The sequence below is a fragment of the Humulus lupulus genome, chromosome X, assembly GCF_963169125.1.
Source record: "Humulus lupulus chromosome X, drHumLupu1.1, whole genome shotgun sequence".
Lineage (NCBI taxonomy): Eukaryota > Viridiplantae > Streptophyta > Magnoliopsida > Rosales > Cannabaceae > Humulus > Humulus lupulus.
This window is the reverse complement of record NC_084802.1, coordinates 202780686-202805570: the sequence shown is the minus strand read 5'-3', so window position 1 is coordinate 202805570 and position 24885 is coordinate 202780686. Positions and strand designations below refer to the sequence as shown.

Here is a 24885-nt window from a genome sequence, read left to right as displayed (position 1 = left end):
AATGAAGAGGTTTCTATCTTCCACTTTCAAGATGAAAGACCTTGGAGAGGTTGATACCATCTTGGATATAAAAGTGAGAAGAAATAGTGGGGGTTATGCCTTAAGTCAAGAATACTATGTTGAGAAAGTGCTTGACAAGTTTAGTCATCTCAAAATCAAAGAGGCAAATACACCATTTGATTTAAGCATAAAGCTTGAAAAGAAGAATGGTAGAGCAGTGGCTCAACTTGAGTATGCAAGTGCATTAGGGAGTCTAATGTATGCCGCTCATTGTATAAGAGCGGATATTGCATATGCAGTTAGTAAACTAAGTAGGTTTACTAGCAATCCAAGTATGGAACATTGGAAAGTGATTAAGAGAGTTCTAGGGTACCTTAAAAGGACCAAGCAGCTAGGCCTCCAATATTCAAAGTTCCTGAAGATACTTGAAGGATATTTCGATGCAAGTTGGATATCAAGTGTAGGAGATAATCTCTCCACAAGTGGCGGGGTGTTTATGCTCGGAGGAGGAGCGGTTTCTTGGGGTTCTAAGAAACAAACATGTATTTCACACTCAAACATGGAGGCCGAATTATAGCTCTAGCGACAACCAACAAAGAGGCTAAGTGACTTAGGGATCTCATGTTGGAGATCCCAATTTCCACAGATGAGGTATCAACAATCTCGATACTTTGTGATAGTCAAGCCACATTGGCTAGAGCATATAATGGCGTATATAATGGGAAGTCCAAACATATAAGTCTAAGACATGAGTATGTGAGACAATTGATTCGTGGAGGAATCATATCAATCTCATATGTTAAGACAAGTGAGAACTTAGCGGATCCATTTACAAACCTCTTGCAAAGAGGTTAGTAAGTTCTACTTCAAAAGAGATGGGACTAAAACTCCTAGAATAATATATTCACCAATGATGGTAACCCAACTCCAAACTTGTGAGCATCAAGGGCAAGAGTTCAATGGGTAAGAATAAGTTATTGGGTGAATTGTTTCAACACTAACAAAATCATGAGTTCCATCCAATGATGGTTAGTGTTGGTTGCTATCGAGTGAGGGTTAAGCCTATGGATTTTAATGAAGTTCAGTTGTGTGCAACAAGCATCTCTAAAGGTAGCAAAGATGCTGTAAGAACTTTACCTATGTGAACTTAAAGGTGGTGCCGCCTCTCATGGGAGTTGGAGTTTCTCCCCGGAAAGTTCATGAAATGGATGAGCACATGACCATATGAGTGTTAAGCGAGAAAAGTGGTAAAATTAATGGTCAAGTGGAGGTGTGTGTGGTGTTACCAGTTTTATCATTAAGGAGTACTTGGTTCAATCTTAAAGACACCAATGACTTCGATAAGGCTTTGCAATACTTTCACTAAGATAAAGTTCAAATCGAAAGATACTTTATTTTATGCACCAAAACTGTTAAATTAAGAAGAGATGATTATATTTAACAAATTGGGGGAATGTTGAGATTGGTTAAATATAGTTGTTAAGATGTTTACACGTTGAAGTGCAAAACACTTAACGATTTCACTTAAAGAGAAGTGAAAACATGAAATTGTGTAGAAAGCAAAAAAGTGACTTTTATGGGTCTAAAGTCATACAATGAGGTCTCCAAACATTCTCAAAAAGTTTGGTAGCATTTGGAGCAATTTTAGGGCCATTGGAGTGGTCCAAAGTCAGAGAGGGTGGCAATACGTCGCCCCCTAAGTGGCGTAGCATCGCCTAAATGCGAAGGGCTTCAAAAGTCTTAATTGTCTGCTAGTAGGGTCGTACAGTTTACGTAAAATGCTCCAAATGATGTGTTTAAATTGCTCTAATCATATTGATTAGACTAACGATGATGCCTACACTATATATGTGGATTATTAGAGTTGAAAAGCCTTGATCACACTTTCCAACTCTCTCTCTAGAACTCATTCTCTCTCTAGTTTTCTAAGACCAAAGTTTTCTCCAAGAAACTCATCAAGCTTGCTTGACTTGCATGAGTTTCAGGCTTGTTCAATCCCAAATCTCATTCTACTTAGTTGGAGCTTCAAGCAATTAGGAAGGCTTGGAATAGAGATTTTGGACAACAATATTCATATTGTGTATAAGCCTTAGAAGTTCCCAAGTTTGAAGATTCAAGTTGCTCAATACAAATGTTGTATCTCTCTGACCCTAATCTTGTATCTTGTAATTCTATTATGTTATTCATTGTTAGTATTGATGATTAAATGTATCTAAATTCATCTTATCATCATTTAATCATTTAATTCACTATATTCAAGATTAATATTCATATCATGAACGTTTATTTGATTATCAAGAATTGCATACATACTTTAAATTTGAATCTTGATCAACATCTAGAGTTTGGAATATTGCATTATTATCATTATTCATTATTGATTTGCAAAGAGTAAAACCATATATTCCCAACAATATTTAATTTTCTTAGAGTGGTTCCAACTTACTAATCCTATTGGTTTTTTGTTACATTGTATTTTCTATAATTTTGAATCATAAGTAACAAGTAATTGGTTACCCGTGTTTTTAGTTATTGAGTAATAATATCAAATAAGAACAGTTTGGTCAACTACTTTTAAGTACATAGTAAATGTTCTTAGGCAATGTGTCGTTTGAAGTATGCTTCTAGGGAAGACGCGTCCTATCGAGTAAATGGGAGTGTCAGCCAAGACCTTATGAAAGTAAGCGGGTAATCCAGGGTTGCACCATCCATTCCCCCTTATGCGAGCGTTCCCTTATTCTCGAGACTCCTCTTCTCAGGGGTCTTCTGGTGATGAGGCAAACCTTAGTTATTATACTTCTCGTAGGAGCCTTCTCGTGGGTCTCTATCTTGCGATTGCTTCTTTCTATAGGATTTTAGGATGATGCTTTTTCTTGTTTTGATGGTGGGTTGGGATTTACGCAACGTGTGGTTCTTGCGATAAGGATACTGAGTTGAGTCTGCAACTCATGTCCTTCTCGCTAATTATTCTCGCCACAGTGTCTTCTTATAACGTAGGAGGTCTAGATTGGTTCAGCCTTCATCATAGTGCCATCGTGAAGCTTGTTTATCCTAGTAGGACTCAATGGGCATCTTTTTTCTTTATGATGTTTTTTGGTACAACATGCTTAACACCCATGTTTTTTCTTCTTCTATATTTTTTAAAATTTCTCTCCACCTAAAACTAAGGCCTAAACACGAGGCCCACATTATAAAGTACAAAAGCAGCGTTGTTTTGACGAAAGCAGGGTTAATCGAATCTTCTATATAGCTTTATAGGGCCCAGGCCTTGAAGTGGACACTGAATAACATAGTAGAACAACAGTGTTGGTCTAGTTAGTTTTCGGCCCCAAAGTACTGTTCCCAAATCCATTTCATCATCGTCCTCTTCTATGGCTGCACTGTTAACTTAAACCCCCAGTGGTTTTAGAGTTTTACCCTGATTCATAACCCTAATTCCATTCGTTATGTTTCTTTGATTTTAATTCTCACTCAATTCTTTATTCATTTCAGCTCGTAATTTCTAATAATAGATAATAAAGGATCAGATATGGCCGAAACTAATAGCAAAACCGGTTCGGTTCAAAATTCCAGAGTGACGTGGGAAGGTTGCAGCGTCTTGCTTGATATCAACGATGGCGATCGTTTGGTTTTCGCTCGTCTATCTGCCGCTGCGTAAGTTTTCTATGCATAAAATCCTTACTTGTATACGTGCCCAAAAGTATTGTTAGTAATATTATTTAATCTCCGGATGAAATTACAGGACATTGAAAATTGGGAATAAGAATTATTCTCTGCAACCCTTGATTGGTTGCTCATTCGGTTCAGCTTTCCGCGTTGAAACTGGAAGCGGAGGGTCTTTTTTGTCTCGCTCCAGTCCCTCCTTAGAAGGTTTGGCTTCTAATTTATGTTGTGCCAGTAGTTAGATTTGCATTTGAATTTTAAAGACGTGCCATTGTGATAGTATAAGCTCAAAAAGAAGGAAAAACAAAGTTCATTCTCATCCCTGATTGTCTGTATATCTCCATATCCTTTTTAACTTGTCAAGCTCTGTTTATTTTTATAGTTTGTTCTTAATATCTTTATTATAACTGCGTTTACGAAAATTTAAAGGTCTTGTAGCTATCTGGGAATTGGCTCTGATTTCTTACATTGGTACTTTTTGAAATTATCATGCGTGCTAGGTAACAATGCTCATGAAAATAATGGATGTCAATCAAAAGACGAGTCCAAGGACAATCGAGCACTTGTTGATGACAATAAAGCTCAGACCCTAACTGGCGAAGACATAGATGCAATGCGAAGGTGACATCCGTATTTTTCATAAGCAAAATATTTTGTTTCTCAATGATATTTTTCAATTTTGACCTATCAGTTATGTTCCAGTTGAGACTTATTTCTTGAATTTAATTTATATAGGGATTGAATAGATTATAAAAGAATTTATTCATAGTCGATAAAAAGGCTTCATTAGGATAGATATTTTGTTGAATTACTGTTTTATTAGTACGTGGTATCTGACTACATGCCTGATTTCTTATTTTATATTCTATGTAATGTTGTTCTTCTTTCTGTTAATTTTTTTATGATAAACCTCAACCAATAGTTAACTATTTCTTATATAGAGAGGGTGCAACAGGTGATGATATAGTTGAAGCTCTTATTGCAAATAGTTCGACATTTGAAAATAAAACATTGTTCTCCCAGGTAAATTTTTTAGGGTCTCATTTTATTTTACATTGCCCAAGTGTAATTTTAATTCTTGGAAATGGTAATTTATTTTGGTTTTAAAGGTTAGCTGATTTGCTTTGCTCTCGCTCCCTCTCTGCAGGAGAAGTATAGAGTTAAAAAGCAAAAGAAATATGCACCCAAAGTGCTTTTGAGGCGCCCAGTTACTCGGAGGTTAGTTTTGATTCTGAACATTCCAATTTTGTGAATTTACTCTTTGAATTATGGTCTCTCTTTTGAAATTTTTAATGTTAGCCCATGTTCTCAATTGTAATGATGGTTACTGAATAATCTGCCCCTATTATATATAATGATAAATGTTTCTACTTGTAAAGATGTTGTGATTTGTTTGGATGCAATAAATTTCTTTGGCTGAATTGTTTCTTATAGTTCTATTATCTTGTGTAACACGTGTTTTACCATATAAAATGAATGTATACCAGATTGATAGACTACTGTCTTTTTATGCTTATACTCCCGGTCTTGCCATAATCAGTACGATCCCAGCCCACTCCCTTATTTGCAATTTTGGAACATTCATAATAACAGTACTAATTTTACTTTGTTCTTTTTTCAGTATTTGCGAGGCTTATTTCAAGAAATATCCTGCCAGAATTGGGTACAGAAACTTATGGAACTTAAAGATATATCCAGTTATGAACTGCTGTGTTTTTATTGCTAACTGATAGGATTATTAAAATACACTTAAGCAACACACATAAATATTAGTATTCAACATAATTTCCCAGATCTTAATCATGTTACTAAAAGTGCATAGATGATAAACTCTAAAACATGTTTCTATAAAATCTTTGCTAAATTAAAGAAGAATATGAACACAAGAGCGGAAGCACTAATCTGGAGCCATTTGATGGAGATTGCAAGAAGAATGATGGAGATTGAATCAAGGCAATTGATCTTCCAAGAAAAATCACTTTCTTTCTCTGTGATGGGGAAGAAGAGAATATGAAAGAAATGCGTTTCTTGGGGACCACTACCTATTTAAATAATAATCTGATTATTAAATGAATTTTGGATATTTATAATTTGGCTCCTCATCAAATTATAAATACAACTTATGGTATTTACACATTATTTCCATGACATTTTAATACCTATGATACTTATAACATAATTGGTCACTTTATTTTTGTATCAAACTTTATAATAGCATCATACATTAATACATATGTGCCCATAATAGGATTTTTAATCCAACACTAACAAGTTGCTTGCTTCTCTTATGATATTCAGATTCTTGAGAGTGGATACCTTATCTCTTTTACTGTCATTTGCTAATGTCTCTGCAAATTCTGACGTCCTTGTGGTTGATATGGTTGGAGGTTTGCTTACTGGTGCTGTGGCAGAAAGGATGGGAGGTAGTCTAAACATCTTATTTGCAATGTTCCTTTATTTTTTCAGTTTAATGTTCAATTTTGAATTTGATTTTTCTTTTTAAAAAGAAATATGCTTTAAAGCATATTCTATAGAAAGGAATATTGATTTGGTGCTGTGGTTTTACGTTTTCCCTGGTTTCTTGATCCCCGCAATATAATAAACATAAGAGATGAGTTCTATTTTTATTATGCATGGTCAGCATGTCTTCTTGCAACTGATCCTAGTTAGTGTAGGGTGTAACAAGAGTTTATTGGGGTTCTCATATTCGTTTCCCTTGCAGGTGCAATTGATATTTTATCTTCTCGTTTTCCAATTTGTTTTTCGTTTTTGCCTTATTTGTTTTGATCCAACCCTTAAACCTCAACCATTAATAACTTGTTTGCATGGTTAATAAAATTATTTCATTTACAGGTACAGGTCATGTATGTAGTACTTACGTTGGAAAGATACCTTATTCCATAGAGATAGTGAGAATATTCAACTTTGGGAATGATATTTGCAAGAGGTACATCTGCTTTATTATTTACATCATCATATGTGGACGGAAAACTTAACTTTGTTACACTTTTATGAACTTATGAAGCATGATGCTAATATTTGCAAACGCAATTTATTTCTCAACTATTACAGACATTATTATTTAGTATGTTACCATCTCAAACCCACTTTATTTCGACCATTCCAGACAGGATTGTATTAACCATATCTCTCTCTCTCTCTCTCTCTCTCTCTTTAATTGTTGATTAACTTGATTATATTATTCTAAATATTTTGAATGTTGTCTTTCCTTTGTGCTTTAATAGATTGAGGTTGTATGGAGTTTGATCTTAATGTCTTATGAGTATTATAACATTATATGTCTGATACCTGGGCTAGTTTTTTTTTGTTTAATCAGGTTAAGCTGTTGGTATAGCTCTGACCCTTTTGGAACTTTAAGTACCAGATATTGCTATTTTTGTTTAGTGTTTAAGAATTATGGATACTTTGCTTCTGCATTAATAAAGTAGAATCTGGTTTGAAAATTGGAAGTACAATTTTCTAGAGTGGAACTAGTTCTTTATTAGGTTTATTTTGGGTGCAGCATTGTTCGGTCTTCTCTTGATGACCTGACTTCCTCCCAGAAGGGGGGCGTAGAACAAATTGATGATTCTTCTAGTATGAAAGGTGGCTTAGATGTAAGTTCCAATCCCTTTTAAGTTCCTTAGTTTCTTATTGCCATTTTTTTGGTATCTTGCTGCTGTATTTTGTTCTTTCAGTTGTTTAAATATTTTTTTGGCCTGGGATACTGATTTGTGTAGCATGACCAAACATCTTCGTCAGTGACCACAGAGGAAATCTGTGTTGCAACTGAAAGTCAGAAATCTAATCTGGAGGATGGCAATTCTCATGTAATGAGAAGTTGCAAATCTGCTAAAGCTGGAGAGAAAGCACCAGAAGAAGTGATTAAATTGTGGAAAGAAAATGGTTTTTCTAGGCAAGTATAACTCTATATTTTCTGTTAATGAAACGCCATTGTTTGCTAATAAATTGAATTCTTTTGTGCAGTCTAATAGTTTCCGCACCAGATCTGGATACCTGGAGTTTAGTTAAAGATCTCTTGCCCCTTTTATCAAATTCAGCGCCTTTTGCAATTTATCATCAGTTTCTTCAGGTCATTAGCTTCCGAACACTAGTGAAAGCATTTTATTTTAGCCATTTTGTAACTTATCTTCTTTTTAAAACGTACGAGTATTTTTATATCGTGACTCCCACCCAGATATCTTATGTTTTAACTATTCTAAACAGAAAGGCTTTGAAAATTAGGCCAAAATGGTAGTGTATTGACATTACGATTATATTTTGAATTGCAGCCTCTTGCAACATGCATGCACAATTTACAGCTTCAGAAAATGGCAATTGGATTGCAAATTTCAGAACCTTGGTCACGAGAATATCAGGTTTGTATTTATTTTACTATGATTTGTTATTCTCTTCGTTCTTCTTTATTATTAGGGTTATTAGTATGATTGTCTTCTTCATTGAATTGTTATTGGTCGCTTCTATTTACACTCTTTTACTTTCTGTTTTTTTCCTTTTTACACCCCTTTCTATTCAAACCTCTCATAAATTTTAAAAATTATTTTTTACCCACCTAAAAAGAATTTAAGTACAAAATTGCCGATTAATATATAATTTTATTTTTATTTTTTCAATTAAAAAAATTTAATCTTTTAAAGAATAAAAAACTAAATCACAATTTTAATTTTTAACCAAAAAAAAGTAAAAATAAATAATAGGGCTTTTGCAAATTTTAAATTTGCAAAACTGTCCAATCCAAACAAAAAAAAAAAAACTGACAAAAAAATTAGGGGTGCACACGGGTCGGGTGCATCGAGTTCGGGTTTTGCGGGTTTCGGGTTGGGAAATGGAGTACCGAACTCGCTCCAAAGTTTTCGAGTTTTGGGTTTGGTCGGATTGGGCCGAAAATGGGCATTGGTAAAAAAAATTCAAAAATACCAATTTTTTTACACTTTTTAATTTTTTTTTTTACTTTTCATATGTTTTTTTAATTTGTTGTTTGTTTGGTTCAATTGATTTTTTTACAAACTGGGCCTTGGTAATTTTTTTTGAAAGGGTAGGAGTTAGGGTTTTTTTGTCATCAAATTTGAATTAAAATAAAAATAATTTTTGACCCGAGCCATGTCGAGTTCAGAATGGATTTAACTTGAATCTGACGAGTTTTGTCAAAAATCGGGTTTTCGGGTTGCAGGTCGGGTGGGTTTGGGCCGAAAATGGGCCTTGGTAAAAAAATTTCAAAAATACCAATTTTTTTACACTTTTTTATTTTTTTTTTACTTTTCATATGTTTTTTTAATTTGTTGTTTGTTTGGTTCAATTGATTTTTTACAAATTGGGCTTTGGTATTTTTGTTTTGGAAGGGTAGGGGGTTAGGGTTTTTTTGTCATCAAATTTGAATTAAAATTAAAATAATTTTTTTATTTGTTCGGGTTTCGGGTCTAATCCGAACCGGACCCGAGCCATGTCAAGTTCAGAATGGATTTAACTCGAATTTGACGAGTTTTGTCAAAAATTGGGTTTTTGGGTTGCAGGTCGGGTGGGTTTGCGGGTCAAATGTTCACCCTTACAAAAAATATAGCCCCAAAAACTTAAATTTAAAATTGCTTAATTATCACAAGGCGGTTTGGAAATCGGTGCCAACTCGCCAATGTAACCTGATCCACTTAATTAAGTATATATTTTTAAATTTTTTTTTATATTTAATACTAAATTTAAATTAAAAAAATATGTGATTCAATTATAACTTTAAAAAATTGCTCAAATATGTAAATATATAAATAGATTAATTTTTGTCTCATAATTAAAATAATTTTAACAACTAATTTAAAATCTTGCTTTTTTATAATAAATCTAAACTAATTTATAAAAAAAAATATATCATTTAAAAAAAAAATCTCCAAGTCTTTAAATTATGTTACTCTATAATATCTTGAAGGGTCTATACATTTTTGGACTCTGTGTTTTTCCTATTATTTGTTTGGACCCTGTGTTTTAACAAATTACTTTTTGGACCTTATGTTTTGTAAAATAGTTAAAATAGAACCCTAAACTCGATTTTGGTAAATGTTTTCTTAACTAAAATTATAAATAATTTACCAAACTAACAATTCAGAACAAAAATAAAATCATTCTGCTTAAAAACTGTGTTGTTATATTTAATTTTTTTTTCATCAAAATTGAGTTTATAGTTCTATTTTAATAATTTTACAAAACATAGGGTCCAAAAAATAATTTGTCAAAATACAGGGTCCAAACAAGTAATGAGACAAAACACAAAATCCAAAAAAGTATAAAACCTATCTTGAAAGATAATTTTTATATTGAAAAAAAATTGAACAACATGCACAAACCATTCGTTGGGTTCATTCACATTTTTTTGCTTGGTATACGGACTATGAGATTGAGATTGGACGAGTAAAAAACCAATGAACACCCTTAATAAATAATTTAAAATTAAAAAAAAATATCATCAGAATTAAAATCATTAGTAAAATCAAAATATTCATTTTTTATGCTTGTAAAAGTTATGATGTATTTTTCAAAAAACAAATGTAAACTTATTTATTAAAATGATAAATTTATTAATATATAAGTGATATATTATTTATTTTGGAGGTATGATAGAAAATACCTTTTTATTATTTTTTAATATTCGATGAGTATATTTAGATTAATTTATTAAAATAATATATTTGGTAATAATTAATTAATTTAAAGGATGTAATAGAAAAAAAAAGGTGTTTATTCTTCGTAATTAATTATTTTTTAATTTAATTTAGTAATTGATTAACTTCAAATATTGCAAATTGGCGACAAATTTTCCTAGCAATTTTTTTTTTTTTTGCAAATTTAAGTTGAGTAGATGGATTTTATTTATAAAAAGGAAATTACTATTTTGGCTCCTAGTTTAAGATTAACCATAGGTTTTCAGCCAAGTAAAAAAGAACCTTGTATTATATTAAATAGCCAAAAATGACATGAAAATTTTCTTTCAAAAGACAAATGCTCGCTTAGAATGCATTAATATTTTTATTATATATATAATTTATAAATTTGATCAACAAAATTTAAAATTTAAAACAAATTTAAACTAAAATTAATTGATTTTAGTTTGTTTTAAATTTCAAGTTTTGTTAATTAATTTTATAAATAATATTTATAAAATTAAAAATATTAATATATTTTAAGTAAGGGTTTTTTTTTTTGTTAATTTTATGATATAAAGTAACTGGTGTTATTTTTAGCCTTTTTCTTTTTTGGAAACTTTAACATAGATGTGGCTCAAATTTATAAAGTCAAGGAACCCATGCTGTGAAAGTTGTGTGGGGACTGGGGAGGGGTCCACAAACTAGTGACCATTAAAGTTGCATATCCTTTTTGAGCTTCGTACTTTAAAAAGATATAAATGATCAAAACACTACAAGTTAACTTCAGTTTGATTTCATTGGTTTAAATTCTAATGTGAAATTATATCACGTTTTGATTTGTACTTTACTTTGTTTTTAATCTTTCAAAATTAAGTCATCACACAAATTATTTTAGGTATGAAATTGCTGCTGCCTAAATTAGTTATTTAAACTCAAATTTAAATAAAGTCAAATAAAAAAAAATAGTTAGATTTATAAGTATACTTATAATGTTTGATTATATAAATATAGAAAAAAAAACTAATTGTAAGATTAGACTAAACAAGAATGAAATCCTGGTTGTATCGATTTCATCAGTTTGTCATTTTCGATGAACACCCTATCGTAATTGTGAGATTAAAAGATATAATTCCTTCAATATTCTGATTACACATATCACATATGTATAATTTTTTTTTTTAACAAGAAGAAAATTAATGCAGGTCCTTCCTTCGAGAACCCATCCTTTCATGCAGATGTGTGCATTTGGTGGTTATATTCTTAGTGGCACCAAGATATGCAGTAGCATCTAGTTCCATCAAAGCAATATAATTTCATTCCAAGTGCCAAGTATCATCATTTTTGTCGGTGTCGGTTACTTGTTTTTTACCCAAATAAAAATAAAAATAAAAATAAAACTAATTTATTTTTATTTTTACTAGTTTAATTCATTATTAGAAGTGCAACGGCTGCAACACGTTTTGTTTTTGTGTTTGCTGTCCAGTCCATCTTACATTATTATTATTATTATGTTGTGTGTGGTGTTCAATAAATGATAATAACATTGCTTAAAATGGTCTTTATTCTTTTCATATTATCTGATTGTTAACTCGCTGGTCGTGTCATGCAAATTATTTTGACTAATATACTTTTCTAAATCGAATCGTCGTTAGTCATGCACTAACGAGATATGTGGCAAGGTAAGCATGTTATGTTGCTCACCATACATAAATCAAATTTGAGACATACACCTTGATTGGTAACGAAAGTACAAATCAATCTCAGTAGGCGGATGGATCTCAAGTTGAATTTTGAGTCTTTTTGACGACCTAACCGAAAAGTTATCCCGAAATGATATATATGAACTAATTTTGATTTATTTATTAAATAAGATAAGTAAAATATAAGTGTAAATTTTTTAAATGCCAATACTGAAAGACACACTAAGGTCTTTTTTTTTTGTCACGATAACCATCAAAGCCATTTTGAGAATGAATAACACCAAAATAATGAAAATTTAGCACTATTTTTTTTTATTCTAATTACAATATCAAAATTTACACCAAAAATATATTCTATATTATTTTATTTATATATAAAATATTAATATAAAAAGTAAAAAAGAGAAAATGTTGATACTACAACCCCACCATATATGGTGGGATATTGTAGTATTTCAGCAAAATGGATAGCATTTGTTGTTTACCTGACTTTGATATGTTGTTAAATCAGTACCAAAATAACGAGATATAGTCTGAACTTGCCCTAATAATATTTAGTGCCAGCAAAACATATTTGGTGTACTTTTTTTATATTAAAGTTTTATTGTTTAAACTTTCGGGACATAACACATGAATTAATTAAATAAATCTGCCATCATGGTAGATAATAAGCTTGATTAAATAGAATATATTACTCAACTTATTTGTCCTGTCATTCCTTAAGGATGATATATTCACTCTTACCAAAAAAAACAAAAAACAAATAACAGAAAAAAGTATTAGATGTTATAAAATTATTGAGAATAATATAAATTAAAATATAAATGCAGAAAAGAGTTTGGTAAAGAATAATGCAAATGAAGAGATACATTATTATGTGTTATTTCAATAAAGGAATACAGACATATGACCTAAGAAAATTAAATAATTATTCTGAATACAATAAAGAATTAATATTTATATTTCCCTTGTAATTATTATAATATTTATAACATTAGATTCATTTATATTTATGAATGGCGTTTGTAACATTGCTCATCAAATAAATAGAGAAATGTTATTTAAAGGGAACGGTCTTCCCATTATGTATTATGTATTATGTATTATGTATTATGTATTATGTATTATGTGGTAGTGCTGATCTCGGAAGGCAATACAGGCTCAAAAAGGCCCACTAAATGGTCCATCTCAAAAAGGCGGGCATATCTGTGGATTCGAATGTACGTACATTACTGCAAATAACATACGAAACGCATCGTTTTGATGTTTTAGGATTCTGTGTAGCCTGACGCCTTTCTTCCCTCGCCGCTTCGTACATACATAATAATATACTAAAATAAAATAGCACACCACCAAAACCTTTTCTCTCTCAATTCTCAAACCCACACGAACAAACCTTTTCCCTCCAACACTCAAAAAAAAAAAAACCTCTCTCTCACCGCCATTGATGTCCAACTCCGCTCAGGATCCGAGCTCCTCTCATGGCCTTCATCACCTCCAGTTTCAGCTTCCACATCCTCACTCCCACTACTCCTCTGCTTTCTCTTCTGCTACTAATCGGCACCTTTTCCATTCTTTTCCTCAGAGGCCTCCTCACTATCATCGTGCTCTTCCTCCTTCCCAAGGCTTCAACCGCCTTGGCGTTTCCGATTTATCTAAGGAATCTCATCCAAGCGCTGACTCTGCTTTTACTAAGCTTGAGGTGAGTCCTACTTCTCGCGATCATCATCCGCCTTTCTTCTTCTTTTTTTTCACTGATTCAGATTTTCTTTTCCCTACGCGATTTCTTATTTCTTTGCATTCTCTCAATCTTAGGATTTCGAATTTTTCTTCTCTCTTTCGCTTTTCGAATCTGCCGCGAGAGCTCAAGTCTGTTTTTTGTTATTTTCAAGAATTTGATTGTTTTTAACACTACAGTAGCTGATTGACTCTTGATTTTGGGTTTAACAATTTTTAATGATGTAATAACCGTATTAATATTCTTCTTGATTTAGTGTTTGATGAAATTTAATTGCATGGGAGTTGATCTTCCTTTGAGGAATATTAATTCCGGTGCTGCTTCATTATGATGCCAAATTCGTCAATACAAATTATGGCCGATTCCACTTTGGCTGAATTCGGGTGGATATCGACCACAGAATCCGACACTTAATATGCTTCGTGTGTTGATCCGATCCTTGTAATTAATACAAATTTCTGCTAACATTGATCAGCGATCCGGAAAACGTTTATTCTATTTCTTTCTTTGGTTTCAGTTGGAATTTTTCCCGGGAAACGCTTCTTGTATGGAGAAGTTTATAAACAAGAAGAGAATATTAAGGAATTTAGTAATTGACGAGGTTTTAAGTGTGCATTTAGGATTTTTTAGGCGTAGATCTATAAGTTGGCATAACAATTGGTAACCAATGACAAAATATTATTTCTTTTTCTAAATTTTAGTTTGATGATATCTGCTGTATCATATTTGACACCGTATATTGTTCAATTTGAAACAATTGCTAGCGAAAATTATGTTGACAGCTAACTACTACAAAAACATTTAAAGAGTAATATCCTTTGCAGTTGACACAATCAAATGTTAAAGTTGAGACGCGGATAAGTGGGCAGGCTGTATCTGGACAGAGCAAAGTATTTAATGGTCAAAAGCACTCTGGACTTAGAAAGCATAATTCTAAATCAAAAGTTCCCAGACAATCCATTGGATCTCAAACGTTGAAAGTTGAGTGTCTTAATGGTGTCATTCCACCGAACAGTTGCCGCTATGATAGTTCTTTAGGTATATTTAGATTACACATGTTATAGCTACTACTAAGTCATTATTTTCTCTTTTTGTTTCAGTGTTCTTTTGATACTAAATTTTAAGCAATATGATCCATCTTGAATTTTAATTTTCTTATATAGATTAATAAGAGGTGCAACGTGTCATTGGCAGGTTTGTTAACTAGGAAATTTGTCAATTTGATTCATGAAGCTGAGGATCGAACTCTTGATTTGAACCATACTGCAGACATATTAGAGGTATATAAATATTCATTTGTATTCTTACGAGATTATTACAATGAACTTTTATACTTCCCAGTTGTATTTATTTATTTTTCCTTGCTTGCTGTAGGTTCAAAAGAGGAGGATATACGATATTACGAATGTTCTTGAAGGAATAGGATTGATAGAGAAAACTTCAAAGAATCATATACGCTGGAAGTAATTTAATTGAACTTTTCTTATTACACTTTTGCTCTCTTCTTTCTTCTCTTTTTTTTTTTTTAAATTAATACGACTATTAATATTACAAACAGGGGAAATGATTTGTTGGGGAAACGGGAGTTGGATGATCAGATTGCTGCAGTAAAGGTATCTGTAACGTGTCAATTGTTTTGATTTGTGCCATGTATCTTTAAAATTTATTGCACTATTTATTCTTGTGTTTTAATGTTGATACTTGAAGTTAGCCACCTTTTGACTTGGAGTAATTCACCTCATACAAAGCGGATTGTGAATCTACTTAAATTTTTATGCTCAGTATTATTCTTTGGATTCTTAACTTTTGCTCAAGTATATACCTATTTTTACTGTGAGCGTTAGACAAGTCGCACCAAACCTTGACTGTTTGAATTATTTGATACAAACCTTGCTAAAGTTTGAATTAATTAAAATCAGTTATAGCTGGTTCAATTTGGTAAATAACAGTCAAGGTTTGGTAATTCAAACCTTGACTGTTTGAATTATTTGATACAAACCTTGCTAAAATTTGAGTTAATTAAAATCAGTTATAGCTGGTTCAATTTGGTAAATAAGAGGCATAGTTTAGGTGAATCAGGTTTTATTCTCATATAGAAATATGATGATGTAATTTAAACTGTATATTCGATTACAAGGTCTAGTTTTGTTTCAGGCTGAAGTTGAAAGCTTATACGCTGAAGAGTGCAGACTTGATGAGGAAATAAGGTTTGTTCGGTAGAGTTTCTATTGATAATTTCTATCAGATGGTCTCTTATTGTATGTTGAGCTGTTGTGTTCTTTTTCAGGAGTAAACAAAATCGGCTTTGGGCCCTGGAAGGAGATGAAAACTGTCAAAAGTACACTTTAATTCCCTAATGCTGTTTTATTGCAGCCATGATACTTCTTTGTTTTCTTCATTTTGTGTATTTTAATTTTATAGGTACCTATTTTTTACGGAGGAAGACATTTTGACTCTTCCATGCTTTGAGGTCATTTTCCTCAGGCTTGAAACTTCCTTAAATGGTTCTGGTTCTTATAATTATTGTTAACTTTGTCAAATAACCTTTCTCACTCGTTGATTGTTGTTATTATTATTATTATTATTATTCTAAGCAGAATCAAACACTCATTGCAATAAATGCTCCAAAAGCTAGTTATATTGAAGTTCCTGATCCCGATGAGGTAGGTTGCTTGCTTGGATAAATGTGGTTTGACATTTTTCTGCACTTTAATGTATTTATACCCAATCGATTGTTTCCTTCTAATGAGCAGGATATGAGTTTTCCACAAAGGCAATATAAAATGATTGTTAGAAGCACAATGGGACCAATCGATGTATATCTTTTAAGGTACCTTCTTTCTTTAGATGCAGTAATGCACTTACATGCACGTCTCCTTCACTCCCACAAGGATGGATATGAACTATGTTCTTAAAATTATTCGAATTTTGACAGTCTCTGGATTGTCAGAACTTGGCCCTTTTTCTTTCTTTGCTACGTCCATGTATTTATGTAATAGTTAATAGGCTATAATTCTATGCCTTTAGCAAATACCAAAGTGAAAATGAGGACATAACCACCAACCGAGCTACCTCTGAGGGTTTATCTGCATGGGATGTTGGTTGTTGTGGAACGGAAGTTGAAGGGCTCTACTCAGATCATCTGGGTGATCAAAAAAATTCCGTGGATAATCTCAGCTCACTGGGCCCAAAGTCATCCGGAATTCAGAAGATAATTCCTTCTGATGTTGATGTAAGTACTTGCTTTATTTTTCTAAAAAATAATAATTGATAATTTAGCATTCTAATCAATTTTACTAATGCTGGCGGTGTCTCCAGGTAAACGATGATTATTGGTTTGGATCAGATCCTGAAGTAACCATGACAAGTCTTTGGGGTAAGCAATAGTTTATTGTAGTCACTCGTTATTTGGATTTGCAATTGGGGAACTTGAACAATTCCAAACCAGTCCGTAATTTGCCTTTTTTGTTGTTGGTAATTTTAGCAAATGAGAAGTGGACGACACAAGCAGATGGACTCTTTCAAGAAAATACTGTTGAAACTAGTACAAAATTAGATCGGTGACAAGTTGACTGAGTCCCTCTCATAACGAAAAAGTAAATTAGTTGAAATTTCCAGGTAAAATGAAGTGGGGGCTCCTGAGCTTTGCTTCAAATATTTAAAAAGCATATTGTACAGTTGAATGATTCTTCTACTTTTTTTTTTTTTTTTTTTCAAGATTTATATTTTACTATAGAAACATTAGACACGTACTGCAATAATCTTATGAAGAAATGTAGCTGCCGAAACCCAACCTAAATACGGTTAACAAGATGGGTTTCAGTAAGGAATAATCTTTAAGCCCTTTTCGGCTTTTTCTTGCATGAGGAGAGGTGGATTGCATAAAGGCTAAGGCTATAATATATTAAAGTCTATTGCTATCTTTCATTATTTACGTCTCTGATTCCCTACTTTTAATTTATTAAGCCAACAAAGTTTTGGATATGTTTAAATCTGATCAAGTTCACGCATTTGCAACCGCAACGCTTCCACTTGATTTCTCTTATTTAATCACAATTTTCTTTTTCTTCCAGATCCTCTAAAGTCATTGGAGTTTCTCCAACAACTATTATTATGTTTGCCCTATTCTCTACCTAAACTTCAATAATTTACAGGGTTCGGGTAAGTCCACGGATCTGATTTGGTGACAGTAAGATACTGCTATAATCTGGATCTGTACTTTATTCTGGACCACACCAGACTCGGCTAAAGATCCATTTTTTGTTCTTCAAATTATTTAATCTTCACCAAATATTTTTTTATTTCTTTCCTGAAGTTAATTTTAGTGTCGATAGCTATCAATTTTATGGATAACATTTAACAAAATTATTCTGAAAACAAGCTATACAACACGAAAATTAGACAAAAACTTCAATTTTGTACACCGAGCATTGTGCGTTAATAAGTTCTCGTTATAGCTTATGCACTAAAGTGTAATGAACTTAGGATTCCTTTGGGAGAGTTTAAATAAGAGCATCTCCAATCTCCAATATAGATTAGAAAAATGTAGATTCAATCGTATTGCAAAACATGTGTCAAATTTAGCATAAGTAAATTTTGGCACAGTAAATGTTACTTTTTAATTTACATTTTTGTCCTTTTTATCTTTTTATTTATTTATTTAATAATTTTTTAAATATATTCAATAAAAATTAAATGACTTGATTTTTTTAGTTATTTGCACCTTGTGCCTTGAAGTACAATTATAAGAAATAAAATTAGGCCAAATATAGCATTTGCTTATTTCTTGAGCCAATTTTGGCAATATGTAAATTTTTTTGACAAATTTGGCACAAAAAATGAATCAATGCTATATTTTGCCCAATATTTACAATTATGCTCCAATGCACAAGATGTAAAATTAACTAAAAAAAAGTCATCAATTCATATATTCATTGATAATATACAAAAATTAATCTTTATTTTTCATTTTTTATTATAAAAAAGTAATATGGTCAGTCAATAATTGTTAATTAATAAATTAGTAGAAATATGGTAAATAATATAATGACATTTATTGTTGTGCTAAATTTGACATATGTTATATCTTGTACCAAAAAATTTAACACATCTTTTATAACACCATTGAAGTGATATTTAGTTAAAATGTGCTAAATATAATAATGCACTACCTTTTTGGCACTCTATTGAAGAACTCTTAAATCACTTAGACCATTTTCAGTGGGAGATACAAATATTGTGCTATATTTGGCACTAAAAATCAATAATTGTTGATGCAAATATGAATGTTTCATTGCTCATTTAATATTTATTAAAAATATAAAAAAGATATAAATTTTCTTTTTATTTTATTATTATCAAAATTTTTAATTATGTAAAAAAATTTCATCTATATTTAATGTCATACTAAAAATAATAATACAATATTAAAAATGACATAAAAGTAAATAAAAAATAATTAATTAATGCTGCATTAACTATATATATTATGTTATATTCTGTGCTAAATTTGATATAGCTTTTGATATACCATTAGAGCAATTTTTTATAAACATGCTATATTTTAACATTGCATCACTTATTTGATAATTTATTGGAGATGCTCTTATTTAATAAGTTATAGGCTAAAAAATGTTTGGTAATAAAATTTTGGCTTATTAAATAATTTAAACACAAGCTACAACTAGAATTATAATTTTGCACAACCTTAAAGTTCAGCTTATACGAGAATTACTTTTCTTCTTTTGATGAAAAAAATACTATTTACTAAAAGAGTAAATAAGAGCTAAAATAAATGTTGCACTTTTTATACTCAATTTTTCTTTTTTTCTGATAGAAAAAATACTCAAAATTGTTAAAATATAGCATTTAAATACCCAAACATTTTTTTACTGGAAAAAATATCCAAAGTTTCTAAAATGTAGTATTTAAATACCCAAAAAATTAAAATAATTTTGTTTAATCATTTTTTTTATTTAAAAGTTTTTTAGGTATTTGATTTTTTAACTATTTGGGTATTTTAATGCTACATTTTAGAAACTTTGGGTATTTTTCTCGTAAAAAAAATTAAGTATTTAAATGCTATATTTTAGTAACTTTGAGTATTTTTACCATAAAAATAATTGAGTATAAAAGTGTAACATTTTAAAAATATTGAGTATTTTAACCACCATTTACTCTTGGCTTATTTGCGTCATAGGTCCTTAATCTATACATGTTTTGGAAAATTGGTCCAGTTTTTTTTTTGACAAATGGGTCCTCCAACTTTGATTTTCTGGCACCGTTAGTCCTCCACTGTTAATTCACCATTTTCTGTTAGTTTAGGGATTAATTTGCAATAAAAAAAGTTTGGGGACCAACTTGCCAAAATAGGACATGCCCCAATTTTGTTGTAATGGTACGACACACTCCAGTTTCATACACGTGGATAAGGCATGACCCAAATTTTTTACATGACAGGTTTCATTGTAGTTATGACAACCCCTTTTTTTTAAATTCTGGATAATTTAGTGTGTTGAAAATATGGTTTATTTTTTTTGCTCGCATGGTGGTTAGGATTATCAAGAATTCTGTTTTTGGCACAGTAATTTCTGAAAACGTCCATGAGGGTCTTCGTAACGACATTCTCCAGTTTCATACACGTGGATAAGTTGTGTAGTTATAGCAACCCTCTCTTGTACATTTTTGGGAAATTCTAAATAATTTAGTGCGTTGAAACCAGAATTTTTTTTTTTTTTTTGCGTGTGGTGGTTCGAAATATCAAGAACTCTACTTTTTGACAAAATCTTCTATAAAACTATCCATTTTTTATATGCATCTTTTTTCATCTCATTTTTTCTAAAATAAACACCAATTTTTAACATTCATTTAATACAAATTTACTCATTTGTATAACATTGTTTGTACACTCCTTTATTTTTATACTAAAAAAATAAAAATTACTTTGATATATACTTTTTAATAATTTTTTGGTGTGCCATGCCCCAGTTTCACAAATGTGATTAAGTCATGATTTAACTTTTACATGACGATGTTCGCTGTAGTTACGCAAACTCTCCTGAACGTTTTCGAAAAATTATAGATAATTTGGCGTGCCGAAAACAAAGTTCTTGATATTCCAAACTACCACGTGAGCAAAAAAATTAATAAAAAATCAACTATTTTTTCACCACACTAAATTATCTAAAATTTTCCAAAAACGTAGAGAAGAGTTGTTGTAACTAAAACGAACACCATCGTGCAAAAAAATTGGATCATGACTTATTTTTGCAAGTTGGTCCCCAAATGTTTTGTTGTTGTAAATTGGTCTCTAAACTAACATAATAATTGTGAATTAACGAAGGAGGACTACCAGTACCAAAAAAATCAAAGTTAGAGGACCAATTTATAAAAATGTGGATAATTTAAGGACATGCGACGCAAATAAGACTTTACTCTTACTAAAATTACCACTGTCGGCTAACTACCGCCACTATCCATCGCCTTTCACTTTGTTTGTCTCCACATCCTCCTATTCTCTATGCCTCTATTCTGTTTGTTTTTTTTCTCAGACATTTTATTTGCTTTGAATAATATTTTCACTTTTTGAGATTATATATTTTGGCTGAAAATCAAAATCTTAATCGACTCATGTCATAGCGTCGGACCCAACTGTCACTTAAAAATTGGATTAGTTTAACCCAAAAAGGAAATCTTTCTTTCAAGCTTACTCTCCACTAATTGGCTCCCAAACTTCAAAGATGACAAATGAGCACCTGTTAAATAGTATTAGTCACCTAAATCGGGCTTTCAATCAAATCCAGATCTATGATTTGTCCTTTTCAAGTTAAGTGCTACCAAACAGGACCCTACAACGTTCGCCAAACCATTTTTTTTTTTTTTTAAAATAAAGCAACAATTATCATTGAAACTAGGTGACATCAAATATACAACAACGTCTATAACAAATTACATGCTCATTATCATTCATTCACCTAATGCTAGCTTTTTGTGAACTGAAACTGGGAACATAACCACTTCAACGACCTGTTGCAGAACGAGTTTTCCTCAACCTACCACGTGTGACCCGAATGGCGTCTTCCATGACCGTCTCTTTTGTCGGAGGAGGGTTTACATTTTCAGTTTCTGAAGAAGAAGCTTCTGGCTCAATCTGCATTGCTTCCATATCAGCTGGTGCAGCAGACTGGCTTGGTTTTTCAGGTGCAGCTGTTGATTTTTGAGTAATTGGTACTGCTGTTGGTTTCTGAGTATTTGGGACTGCCACTTGAGTTCTGGGACTTGAAACTGCTGCTTGATTTTTCCCAATTGAAACTGCATTAAGACTTTTATTATTTGGACCTGCTGATTGACTTTGAGTACTTGTACTTGCTGCTTGGGAGGCAGCTTTAGGATCTTCCGAAGAAGCCAACTCTTCTGCTATGTCCTTTTGGTATTGACTTGAAGATGTACTAGATGTAGGAGATGGCGGCTCTTCCGGCACTGGTGGCGCTGTCGCTGGTTGACGATTTGAACCACCAGAGTTTTGGCGAGGAGGAGGCCGTGGCCTACCGCCTTGTTGCTGTGGTAACAATATAAGATTTGTGTTCAGGAGATATGAGAGGCAGATCAAAGCATTGGGGACCGTAATCAACAAAAAGACCAAATGGTTTTGATGGGAAATATCAAACAAATTTCGACATTGTTCACTTGCACAAAGGATGCATTGTAAAATCAATGAATCACAAAAGTATTCAGGCACCCGTTAAAAATTGGTAAAATAAGAATCAGAAGCAAGACAATTAAAGGACCATTCAACAATCAGTGGGGGTAAGATAATGCTAAAATGAATAAGGTTTATAATCAAATTCGTGACTAAGTACCTGGGAAGGGCGTGGCCTCGGTGTTGATTGTGCAGCAACATATTGCAATATATCAAAAACCCTGGTTTGGCCATAGCTTGCAGCTCTTTGCCAGTATAAAACTGCAATATCTCCTGCCCTGGTCCTTAGTTCCAACAAGTTCCGGTCAATTTCATTCTCGTGCTTCGCAAGATATGGTTTAAAGAAGGAATCATACACATAAGTCGTTCCCTGACAAATAAACATTTTTCGCAATCATGAAAAGAATAACTAAATAAATGAAAGCAGAGAGTATGACAATCACAAAATATCATTGCATAGATCAATGAACCAGATATTGGTACCTTCATTCTAGGGTGCCACAGGTATATGAAGAACAGCAATTTAACTTCACTATACATTGGAACCCTTCATAAACAAGAAAACAAATAAAATACTGAAGGTGGCACAGCAGAGAATTACTATAGAAATCTTTTTTTAAGAAACAGATTAGAAATCCCAACCACGAAATAAAAGCATCGCCGACTCTCTCACACACTGTCAAAAATGCCACCAGAATCCTGCCCGGAGAAAAGAAAATGTTATTAAGAATGATCCGTGAAATGAAAATACCAAAAAGAAAATCCATACAACATACCAGTACTGGCACCAAAAGAGAAGTTGTTCAATCTCTGGTTTGTTCTTTTCGACAGTTTTGTAGCACTCATAAGCTGGATAAGCATACCCAAGAACCATTCTGCCAAAGTAATTGAAAAAATAAATAAATAAACAAACAAGTTTTCATTAAAGAGCGTGTCTCAAAAAAAAAAAAGTGAGAGAGCGCATTTAGTAACTTACACAAGTCCCCTGGTTATAAAAGATCCGATCATCTTGTATACCTAAAACAAACAATCCCAATTCAAAATTAGCAGCTTGCAATCACAGGAAAGGATACCATTAGAACAAATACAAAATAGCTTGCAATCACAGGAAAGCAGGTTCTTCTGGACGAAAACAATTACGCATGTTCATAGTTGAGAAAATATAATCACGGAGTAACCAAAGTTGTTGCGAGATAAACAATCTTCACATCACACGAAGACATGAAAAGCATTTAGAATTCTCCATCAAAACGGCTAAAACTACAGAGTTTTGATCCTCTTTTAATATGCCAAAACAATGAAGAAAAAGAAAGGAACATGGAAAGAGAAAAGTGATGTCTTATGCTACACCTTTGTCTCCATACCACGTCATTGAATTTTCCTTTATTAGTTTTATGAATCACATTGTTTGCTTTTCCCTAAGTTATTAGAAAATATACAATTAGCACGAAAGGAAAAAGATCCTCTCAGCTGGGTCGAGTAGTAATTTTTAAGTTTTTGGAAGTCAAAAACAACATTATCCTCTTCCTCAATTTTGTCAGCAGCCAAACAATAACGCTCAACGTATCACATAAGTGCCGAATCCGATTCGTGAAAAAGAAGAGAAGAAAAAAGAATATGAAGAACGAAAGATTAACACGGACAAAGCTTTGAATCCCAAAATTAGGGCCAAAATAATCGCAATGAAGAACAACGGCTGCAAACCAAATGCGCCATAATGAAACATTCAAACTACAAAAATAACAAACTATGATTATTACACAAGGCCTCAAGTAATGTCGAATCAAAACATCAAAGAAACACTTGAAAATATGCTTATATAAACCATAGAATATCTATGTGGTGCAAGAGAGAGATAGTCTGCATACATAAATATCTTCAGATGTGTTACTAAAATCATCAAATCTTCCATTTAAAAAACTTCGGCAATGAAAAATGAAAAAATTTCGGACAACTTATATAGAAAATCAACCGCTACCTGTTGAAGACGATTTTGAAATTTTAGAAGAAAAAACCAGCACAAACAGAGTAGTGAGAGCTAAATCTCAAAATGGAAAAGGAAGCTGGTGATGAATCATTCGTCTCCGATTAGAGATCTCCTCCGTTCAATCGATCGGCGCCGCCGAACTGCCACCGCGATCCGTTGCGAAGTCGGCGGCTATGGAGACTGAGAGCCAAAGAAGGGAGCGAGAGGTCTTTTTTTTTATTTTTGGGTTGGTTTTTGGTTTTCTCTGGTTTGTGAGATTGTGCCGTTTAAATGCAACTTTTTGGTTTTTCTATTTCTATTTTTAATTTTCTTTCAAATAAATTTAATTTTTATATCTCTACTAAAAATTTGTAACTTTTCTTATGGTGGACTGGAGTTGAAGCTTTAGGATCACGACCATTGATCTAATCACCGTTGAAGTTGAAATCAACGGATGAGATTTTTCCTTCCAT

At 32.1% G+C, this 24885-nt stretch overlaps 2 protein-coding genes across 3 annotated transcripts; one reads left to right on the top strand and one right to left on the bottom strand.

Moving 5' to 3' along the window:
- Nucleotides 1–3290: 3290 nt before the first annotated feature.
- On the top strand, nucleotides 3291–17682 carry LOC133804148 (uncharacterized). 2 transcript variants are annotated; one of them, XM_062242311.1, is made up of 25 exons: nucleotides 3291–3402; nucleotides 3493–3654; nucleotides 3743–3870; nucleotides 4164–4284; nucleotides 4605–4686; nucleotides 4811–4881; nucleotides 5285–5326; nucleotides 5962–6086; nucleotides 6517–6610; nucleotides 7187–7280; nucleotides 7404–7579; nucleotides 7651–7756; nucleotides 7956–8042; nucleotides 14573–14786; nucleotides 14943–15028; nucleotides 15123–15211; nucleotides 15307–15361; nucleotides 15903–15955; nucleotides 16036–16086; nucleotides 16170–16218; nucleotides 16346–16411; nucleotides 16502–16578; nucleotides 16776–16980; nucleotides 17067–17124; nucleotides 17233–17682. In XM_062242311.1, the coding sequence occupies exons 2-25, from the start codon at nucleotides 3530–3532 to the stop codon at nucleotides 17310–17312; spliced, it is 2334 nt and encodes a 777-aa protein (XP_062098295.1). In that variant the 5' UTR covers nucleotides 3291–3402; nucleotides 3493–3529; the 3' UTR covers nucleotides 17313–17682. The 2 variants fall into 2 exon arrangements, with proteins under 2 accessions (XP_062098295.1, XP_062098297.1); XM_062242313.1 differs by lacking the exons at nucleotides 3291–3402; nucleotides 3493–3654 and having other exon boundaries at nucleotides 4619–4686.
- A 3798-nt stretch (nucleotides 17683–21480) lies between these two features.
- Nucleotides 21481–24706, bottom strand: LOC133804147 (HVA22-like protein i). The gene is made up of 7 exons (XM_062242310.1): nucleotides 24425–24706; nucleotides 23423–23463; nucleotides 23223–23321; nucleotides 23089–23145; nucleotides 22930–22993; nucleotides 22607–22816; nucleotides 21481–22305 (listed from the first exon to the last, which is right to left on the bottom strand). The coding sequence occupies exons 2-7, from the start codon at nucleotides 23452–23454 to the stop codon at nucleotides 21766–21768; spliced, it is 1002 nt and encodes a 333-aa protein (XP_062098294.1). The 5' UTR covers nucleotides 23455–23463; nucleotides 24425–24706; the 3' UTR covers nucleotides 21481–21765.
- Nucleotides 24707–24885: the final 179 nt, after the last annotated feature.

Excerpts from the sequence above, each read along its gene's own strand:
- LOC133804147 (XM_062242310.1), bottom strand. The coding sequence starts at position 23,454 with ATGATCGGATCTTTTATAACCAGGGGACTTGT. Across the intron at positions 23,322-23,422 it reads TTTATAACCAGGGGACTTGT|AATGGTTCTTGGGTATGCTT; the intron begins GTAAGTTACTAA and ends TTACTTTGGCAG. Across the intron at positions 23,146-23,222 it reads CTCTTTTGGTGCCAGTACTG|GATTCTGGTGGCATTTTTGA; the intron begins GTATGTTGTATG and ends TTCTCCGGGCAG.
- LOC133804148 (XM_062242311.1), top strand. The coding sequence starts at position 3,530 with ATGGCCGAAACTAATAGCAAAACCGGTTCGGTTCAAAATTCCAGAGTG. Across the intron at positions 7,580-7,650 it reads AAAGAAAATGGTTTTTCTAG|TCTAATAGTTTCCGCACCAG; the intron begins GCAAGTATAACT and ends TCTTTTGTGCAG. Across the intron at positions 16,087-16,169 it reads GGAGATGAAAACTGTCAAAA|GTACCTATTTTTTACGGAGG; the intron begins GTACACTTTAAT and ends TTAATTTTATAG.